General features: G+C 37.0%; 2 protein-coding genes across 2 annotated transcripts; one reads left to right on the top strand and one right to left on the bottom strand.

The window, feature by feature from the left end:
• The first annotated feature begins 6 nt into the window (after positions 1-6).
• LOC105556694 (RNA-binding protein 48) lies at positions 7-4,278 on the top strand. The gene is made up of 5 exons (XM_012003787.1): positions 7-479; positions 1,400-1,590; positions 1,672-1,860; positions 3,095-3,592; positions 4,169-4,278. The coding sequence occupies exons 1-5, from the start codon at positions 372-374 to the stop codon at positions 4,263-4,265; spliced, it is 1,083 nt and encodes a 360-aa protein (XP_011859177.1). The 5' UTR covers positions 7-371; the 3' UTR covers positions 4,266-4,278.
• Positions 4,279-4,302: 24 nt separating this feature from the next.
• Positions 4,303-7,185, bottom strand: LOC105556697. The gene is made up of 5 exons (XM_012003788.1): positions 7,081-7,185; positions 6,545-6,783; positions 6,278-6,442; positions 4,705-5,526; positions 4,303-4,633 (listed from the first exon to the last, which is right to left on the bottom strand). Exons 2-5 carry the CDS (start codon positions 6,725-6,727, stop codon positions 4,454-4,456), a joined length of 1,350 nt encoding a protein of 449 aa, XP_011859178.1. The 5' UTR covers positions 6,728-6,783; positions 7,081-7,185; the 3' UTR covers positions 4,303-4,453.
• Positions 7,186-8,649: the final 1,464 nt, after the last annotated feature.

Here is an 8,649-nt window from a genome sequence, read left to right as displayed (position 1 = left end):
GAGCCAGTTCGTGTCGGTACGACAGGTATCCTAACCCCAAAATCGTCACTTTTCAACACGTTATAACTTTTTTTCTGTGGCAGAGCGACGATTTTTACTTTTACAGTTGTGTTTTACGCATCGAAATACACAATATTGCTAAGTTACAGTCAGATCGGTGAGGTTGCCCCTCTCCTTCAGTATTACCTTAATGTTTTCTTTAACCTAAAAAAATACTCAATTTTACGGAAATAAATTATCGTTACGTGTATGTTTCTCTAGTCAGTATTATTTAATATTGATAATAATTATTAATATTCTCGTTTTCTTTTACCCTTGCTCGTCGCTTTCGTTATTGAAGAAAGGGAAGACGAAGGGCCGCTGCTGGTATCATGACGGAGGAGAAGTACGCAGTGATGCACATGCCGCATCATGAACAACAGAAATTGTGTCAAACTAGAGCACTTTACAGGCAAGGAAAGAGATTGACAGCAGTCAAGGTAGCGTTGGAGACTTGTATCCTACTATAAAGTCAAGCGTCTACCTTATCTTTCATTAAGATTAATTTGCTATCTCGCCATAAATTAAATAAATAGGTACATTATGTCCAGATATACTTGGTCAAATCTGTTGTTAACGGATTTTGCCAAGACGGCTTCTATGAATCTTAGCAGGATGCCAGGAAAGGCATAACAGAATCTATCTGCTGATGAAATATAACTAACTGTGAGAGCCGAGCGGAAGAGTCAAAACTGTTTTTTTATTTAAACGATCTATGTTCTATTCAAATGAACTTACCGTTTCCGCTTGGTTTTCGCTAGCAGTCTATTATCAGATATGTCGGCAAGCCCCACTGGCAGAACATAAGCTTAGCACTATAATTTGGTTACAATTCGCTGGCAAACTGATAGTATACTGCTAACATCTTGGGATGTCTAACACTAACAATTGCAGCTAGAAAAACGATAGTCACTACGGGTGCGTTTGCGGAGTGCAAGCTGACACTAAAAGCGTCTTCTGTCTTTTTTTAACGAGTAATGAGCAACAGAGATAGACTGATGCTTTTAGCACTAACAGTGGCTTCGTAAACGCACCCTTACAATTCCATATGAATCATTCAACCTTATTTTTATGGAAGTGTATTCAGATCTTCAATTGCGTCACAATATATGTTATTAAAACGATACTTTCGCTAGAAGAGAAGCATAATATTTCCAGAAATTAATCTTTTGAGTTACGTTAACATTGTTAAATTTACATATAACGACCTTGATCAATTTAATTGGCCCTATTTAGTGCCATTTGTCCTTTAATTGTATTCTTAAGTTATGTTCGACATTAATTTTAAGAACTACGTGTATATTAGTAAGCAATAGCAGCTCGCATAATATTTCCTTGACGAATTAGCTCTGTGTAACAGGTTTACACAATTAATGATGAGTCACAGCATTTGCTAATATGTGGAGTGCCACAGCTGCAGCTGGCGGAGGAAGTGAGAAAACTCCTTTGCTCCTACGGAGACGTAAATACGATTCAGTTGGTGACTGAATATCCCTCCGAGGAGTTTACAGTAGCGTATCATGTGCATTACGCGCGTATTCAAAGCGCGAGGTATATATTCTCTTGTTCCAAAGAGATGATGTAACGCACAGGAGAATGTACCTAACTACTTAACATCTATTTGTCACGCAGAATAGCGAAGCGCTCGATTGACAATAAGAACTTTTTCGGCGGAATTTTGCACGTCTGTTATGCCCCCGAGTTGGAAACGCTCGAGGAGACGAGAACGAAACTTTGGCAACGTCGTAAGGACGTGGCGACGCAGATAAAAAGAGTTCAACAGGAGTTGGTGAACCCAGAAGTGGATAAATTTATTCCGAGGTTTGTTTAAATGTTGTTCGTCTTGTTGTAGCAAATTTGGAGACGAATAAGTGATTTAAAGATTAGAAGGAAGTCCTCTATTACGAGATAGGCTCCTAACATAAGATAGTGGGTCTTCAATATCCAATTTCACAAATCGGTTTCCCAACAATTACACGCATAAAAGTGGTAATTATATATCGCCAGTAATTGAAAAACCAAATTTCATAAGATTCAATGACCTACACTGGCCAATGTTTTTATTTAAAACACCGATTACAACGTTTCGGCCCCGGATTTGGGCCCTTTTCAAGTGATCTGAAATCGCAAATTTATATAACAATGCTGAAGGCGTTGTTATATAATCGTATTGTAAAACAACTCTAAATTCATACCTTAATAATAATTATTGTGTCATTAGTCACTCATTTGGCCAATACCATTCCACTGTGACGAACTGAGTAAAGACAAGAGAAAAGTCATTATTGTAACACAAACATTAACCGTGTTCAATGAAACTTACATATTGGTCAAGTAAGTGTTACAATAAGTGTACCATATTTGGTCTTAAAAGGACGTCTAATTCATGCCCTTTTTTTTACAACGTCATAATGTCGTCTACAATAAGACGTCGAATACGTCATATAAAATACATATGACGCTTTTGACGAAATATGATGTAAAATAGACATCAATAAGATCATGTGTGCTATCTGGGATATTTCACAGTACTACATTAAATTTCATAATGAAAATTATGATTTACTTTGAGATACGTTCCATGATTTTTCAATCACTTTGATGTCACTTTGTATCGATTTCATAGTATTTTCAGTAAATGTTTCCAAAGTTCAATAAATTTTGCAGTGTCTGCTACAAATTTCGTCAGCAAAATGCCAACAGACATGTAACAAACTGTGCTAGCGGAATATGATAGCAAATTAACTGCCGAAATCAAGTAGAATCTACGTTTTGTAACCACTTGAGCGATATATTCTATTTAGATGGTTCCGAAGTTACGGATTCCGTTTGGTTTCCGCTGAACCCGAAATTCTGCCAAGATTATTTCCGTAGGCTCTGCTGACAGAATATATTTACTTAATGCAAACGCAATTGATGCAAGTCTAACATTGATAACATTTTGTTTGTTGGACGTATACGTTGATAACAAAGATTATATGTTGTAAATAATAAAGCAATAGAAAAGACAGTTATATGTTAAACAGTATATGTATATTAAATATTTAAATTGCAGAGAACAATATCATAGAAAAAAGAGGACTCCTGCTTTACCCCTCACCGAGGAACGAATCAGGCATTGTTATCCCGGAGAAACGTTGTCTTCTATTTGCAATGGAATACCTCAGAACATAGATCCACGACCCGTGTCAGAGCCTCGTTTACCAAATAATTGGCAGAGGGATCCTAGCAGCAGCACCGTATCCAGTTTGGAATCGTATCCTGCGGCGCCGTATCGCTCGACCGAGGCGGTGATACAGGCGGGGACTCAGCGGGCGAATAAAAATCCAGATTTGAACGCGCGGAAACGAAAAAATTACAGGGGACACGGTACCACGGTATACAACAAAGTTGTTCGGCCGCGATTGATAGACACCAGGAATATCGCGAGATTAAATTCTGCCGAAAAAACGAATGTATTTTCTAATGTAAAGAAAGTAGAGAGCAGAATCACAATCAAGCTACTGGAAAGATCTGACAGCGAGAGAAAGAAAATAGTTATAAAAAACCCAAAGTATGTATCCGTCGACGTGCGTTCACGGGATGTCCCAAGACACCTCGCGGTCTGAAACGTAACATATCCCAGTCGACAAAATGTTAACAGATTGACAGCAGATTCGTTAGAAACCCGCGCCGTAGCCATTTGTGTCCACATTTGGATTCGTTTTGGCAACAGAGTTTGTAAAACATACGCTGTCGACAGATTGTCAGCAGAAACCGAGCCGGTCCAGTTACGTGAATAGATTTTGTTTTATTTCTGCTGACATGTTGGCAACATGTCGAATATATCAGTTCCTGTATGCAATCTGCGGTCTTTCTGCCTTCAAAATTTGTTTGTAGTGGGCATTTGACGAAATCTGTTCTGGCAGATTTGGCTATCTGAGATAAAGGGAGTGAAACTTCAACTTAGTTTAGATATTTGCACACTAAGCTTAGTAAATTAAAATATAACAATTTATAAATTACAACGCAAATACTAAAAAAGCCTTCTTGGGATATCCCGTATATATTGAACGTCGCAAATTTTTTAGCTGGTAATACTTTAAATGCATATATCGCACACTTAATCTGCTTCAAATCTGCCTTTCAGTGTAAGATCCTTGGTACAATCCAGCAAAGACCTACAATCGTCGATTCAGGCAGCGAAAGCTCAGATTCGCACGGTAATGCAGAAACACGATACTTAAATAAATACCAAAAGTGTAAAAAAATTATTTGAATAACTTTATTTTATAATTGTTTATTTCAAAATGAATTACATCTGTATGCATATTTAATACCAAGTTTCACTTATAACTACACAAATTCGCTTATTGCCGTTTCTCTCTTCTATCTTCGTCGTAAGGTAAATCAGCTAAACTAAAATGTTAATTACTCAAATGAGAACCGTGGAATTTGGATCCCATTGAGTTCCATTTCTACTCTTTCCGTATGCCTTGCACGGTGGTGTATTTTCTTGTTGCGTTCTAGTAGGCGTAACCCTGCCTCTCAGCAACTGTTGCGGTTTTCTTTGCATCTGGCCGTTATTAGATCGATTGCCAAGAGGTGTTCGATTCTGAAAGAGAAATTATTGACATTCGCAAATATACAATTTTGTACATACCGTTATGGTATCACATAAATTACCTCGTGCACTTCAATTCCCAGTTTGTTCTCAGGAGTGAAAACCTTTTCGCCATTTAATTTAACGTCCACCTTAGCGGTCTTCTTGTTTCTTCCTTTCGCATCTCCCTCTTTCGGAAAATCCTTTGTTTTTACTGGCTTTAAAGAGGTACTAATCGTAGTATATTTATCAAACGTTATAATCACATCTTCTCTTGAAGCCTTTTCTTGCGACAATTGCTTCCAATCCTCCTTACCTGATGGGCTCTCCTCCGATGATATTGAATCTTGCCATAATTTAATCTTACCGTCATCTTTTATCTTTGCACTAGATACGATATTTTTGCAATTATCCTCATTTCCTGTCTGATCTTGGACTTCCTCACTATCAACCGTTTGTTCGTCCGAGATCAACGACTCTTCCTCTCCATTCGTAAATTTTGGATTTTTAATAACCGTGATTTCTTTCTCACTTTTGGAAATACTTGAGTCAGAATCATGTTGAAATGTACTCAATAGCTTGTCCTGGTTCACCGTATTTAATAGGCTTTCTGAGGGTGTATCGGTTAATCGTATTTCCGGAATGCTAAGATGCGATCCAGCTTTCTGACAGGAGATCCTCATATTGTAAACATCCTCTTCGTAGCTGCCTCTGCGACTTAAATTTTCTTGCGATCGTGCTTTTAACAATGCGAGGGATCTCGGCAGTAAGATGGGCGTTCTATCAAAATCCGCAGCCGGAGATCTAGGATCCAATCCCAGAATTATAAAGCGTTCCTTATCTATCGGCGTAATTATTTTCGTACTTTTCACATCAACATTCACAACATTCGACATTGAATCATCCTACAAGGAAAACATACAAGTTAAATTTTTTCCTCCAGAAAAGCGAATAAGCGAGGCATGCTTGTAAAACTAACGGTTTTATCCGTACACGTGTATAAAATTTTCATTTTGCATTTTTACGCAAATATAAGGTAGAATTGAGAAGTCCAATGTGTACAGTATATTTCGTTCAAGTGTCTACGCTCAATTGTAGTTTTAAATAATAATAGTTACGGAAAATTTTCATGTAAAAACGTTACTTCGTTTAGAAAGATCTACACAACAACGAACGAAAGTTTCAATTGATTTCTTTCAAACAAGTTTTACGACAGTTCCATTCCTCTTCGATGGAATAACACATCAGTATTTTATTACAGTTTTACGAGATATTTTATGACGAACTCTATTCAACAGTTGTATATATTACAAAACTAATAGATGCATCATTAAAAATTGATATTAAAAGAGTAATTTAAAACTTTTTTTTAAAGTTATTACATAAATTTTCTTAAAGGAAACAATTCTTATTGAAAATTTTCTTTTACGATGCATTTAAATTTACGCAAAAATACTAGATGCGATCCAATCCTACCTATAAGACACGCTTCTTGTAGTATTCGTCAATTATCACTTATGAATATTTTTACAACTCTATTGCTTAGAAAAGGAACTAATTGTAAGCGGATATTTACAGCAAACATATGTACATCCTAATTCTAATTCAGCATACACAAGAAGAATATAAAATAAAGGAGTTAAATAAATGGCATACAGGTTCCGACTGTTCGCTGTCCGTTGATTTCAATATGGGGCGTTTCTTAGGTGTTAGCGGTGGCATCACTACGTCCATGTCGGTTTCAAGATACTGTTTTCTTCGCAGGTACTTTGGGATCGCGCTGGGTGTATCTTTGCTTCCCTGGACCAGGGTATAGTTGACCTAATTAGATATCAAGATGTATTACACGCTTTTAAATCGTATATAAACTAAACGTATGTATATATAAATTTATCATAGTGCACACAAAATTGGTAATTTTACTTCGATGGGAGTTCTTCTAATTCCTGCCGAGGCCGAACGTGGATCACCCAACACTCTTCTTTCAGCTAACACTGGAGTGCTGTTATCCTCCATAATTGCTTGCTGCTCAACCACTTGATGTTGGTTGAATTCCTTGCGACTCTCAGTGGTGTAAGATAACAGCTTACTCGCATAATTACCCATGGTATATTTGAACACAGGCAATCAAAAATCAGTAATCGTTATATTAAGCCTGATTCCTGCACATAAGAACCGTCAAGTAGCGAGAATGCAAAATCTCTCTTGATATATGATAAGTATGACAACAAAGGCTCGTAACAATAAATTTTATTAACAAAAAAAGTATTGGAACGTTCAACAAACTATAGACGTAACGCATTAACACGGGGAAACAACCTTGAATCTTCACTCTTAAAGACTGACTTTATTAAATTTATTCTGTTGATAGTTATTTGTATTTAATTTGAGTTATTTATTATTTAATTAGAGTAAGCAACGTAGCACGATGATTAGTTAGAATAAGTGGTAGTATTTACGTAAATCGTGGAATTTTCGGGACGTTGGTTATACATGGGACGAGATCACACGGTCATTCCAGACTCAATCAGAAGACTCGAAACCGCTGTTTACTTTCAAAATTAAACTGACAAACGTTCAACATATGAGCGATACCAACCATCAAACATGAGAGCGCTGCCAACGTAGTTTACATGCAACATAGGCTGCGTTCATGAAGAATAGAGATAAGGAGACCGAACTGAGGCCACAGTATAACCAGTAGTTGCACTCTCTGTCGGCGCCTTTGATCTGGGCGTTCTCAATTTTCCGCCATGTTTTTATTCGCGCCAACAGTGTATCAACGGCTAAAAGTGCCTGGGCCCTTTTCAGGATCGTATCCAGGAAAGGCACATACGAACTGGCATACATTATTTATTGTAAATGGAAATGGCCTATGAAAGAAAATGTTCTAATAAAAGTAATTAATGTAATTACTTGCTGCAACGTATAAAAGTATTTACCCATTATTCGTCAACACTGCGAATTTTTCAATGTCACACCGACTTTGCACTAACACACGTACAAAAATCCTGTGATTGGTCAGAATAAAAACATGTCGGATGCGCAGTACGGATCGGCGCGAACGTGAAACAAAAGGGCGAGTGCCACTACTGGTTATACTGTGCTGAGGCCGGATTCAGACTGAACGCGATGAGCGATGAGCGACGAGCGATTATCCAATGGGCGAACAGGTTACATGGGAAAGCGTATAGTTTTCCTATAAAGACTGTACGCCCATTGGATATCGCTCATCGCTCATCGCGTTCAGTCTGAATGAGCCATGACACGGAAAAATGTTCGAGAAACACGGCCAAATTGGTCGCTGGACTCTAATTTACTAATGCTCCGCTAGATGGCGCCTCCGTTTGACGGGACCTAAAGTCACTAGATATATAAAGTACCGCAATCGTCCGCCATTTTGGCTCCATGACGCGGCTATTTCAAATCCATCCCAGACAGCACACGATATCCTATGGATGTCGTCATTTTCAATACTCTCGAGACATTGTACGTCTCCAGAGATATTTGTACGTTCCAACTGTTTAATTTCTTTGCAGTATTGTATAAGATGATCTGCATCAACAGTAGAATAATTGCTATTTTTAGTGGTTTGAAATTGTGATAAAGAAATAAGGCGTAATGCCTGCTTAAATTCTTATGGCACGCCGTTTTGCTATTCAATACTATCATAAAAATTCTACCACATTAAATTGATACTAAAAGAAAAGAAATTATAATTATGACTAGACATATTTATAATTCATCGAATTATTATTAAGCTATCATATGATTAAAAATGCAGAAATAAAATTATGTCTAGACAAAATATTAATTCTGAATTTATTTTATGTTATAACAAAAATTTTTCAGGAATTAAAATTATGTACATAAATTTTATTCCCGAATTTTTATTAAGTACATAATTTTATTCTGGAATTTTTATTATGTACATAATTTTAATTCCCGAATTTTTATTATGTACGTAATTTTAATTCGTGAACTCTCGTAGGAATTATAATTCCTCGTATTCGATGCCTACATGTCCC

This window comes from Vollenhovia emeryi, unplaced genomic scaffold (genome assembly GCF_000949405.1).
Source record: "Vollenhovia emeryi isolate VEMERY1.0 unplaced genomic scaffold, V.emery_V1.0 DF939836.1, whole genome shotgun sequence".
Classification (NCBI taxonomy): domain Eukaryota; kingdom Metazoa; phylum Arthropoda; class Insecta; order Hymenoptera; family Formicidae; genus Vollenhovia; species Vollenhovia emeryi.
This window is presented reverse-complemented; position numbering and strand designations above follow the sequence as displayed.

Bases quoted from the DNA above. Each gene is read 5' to 3' on its own strand.
- LOC105556694 (XM_012003787.1), top strand. From the start codon at position 372: ATGACGGAGGAGAAGTACGCAGTGATGCACATGCCGCATCATGAACAA. The intron at 1,861-3,094 runs GTTTGTTTAAAT...TTTAAATTGCAG, and splicing joins GTGGATAAATTTATTCCGAG to AGAACAATATCATAGAAAAA. The intron at 3,593-4,168 runs GTATGTATCCGT...TCTGCCTTTCAG, and splicing joins ATAGTTATAAAAAACCCAAA to TGTAAGATCCTTGGTACAAT.
- LOC105556697 (XM_012003788.1), bottom strand. From the start codon at position 6,727: ATGGGTAATTATGCGAGTAAGCTGTTATCTTACACCACTGAGAGTCGC. The intron at 5,527-6,277 runs GTATGCCATTTA...TTTTCCTTGTAG, and splicing joins ACAGCGAACAGTCGGAACCT to GATGATTCAATGTCGAATGT. The intron at 4,634-4,704 runs GTAATTTATGTG...TTTCTCTTTCAG, and splicing joins TGGGAATTGAAGTGCACGAG to AATCGAACACCTCTTGGCAA.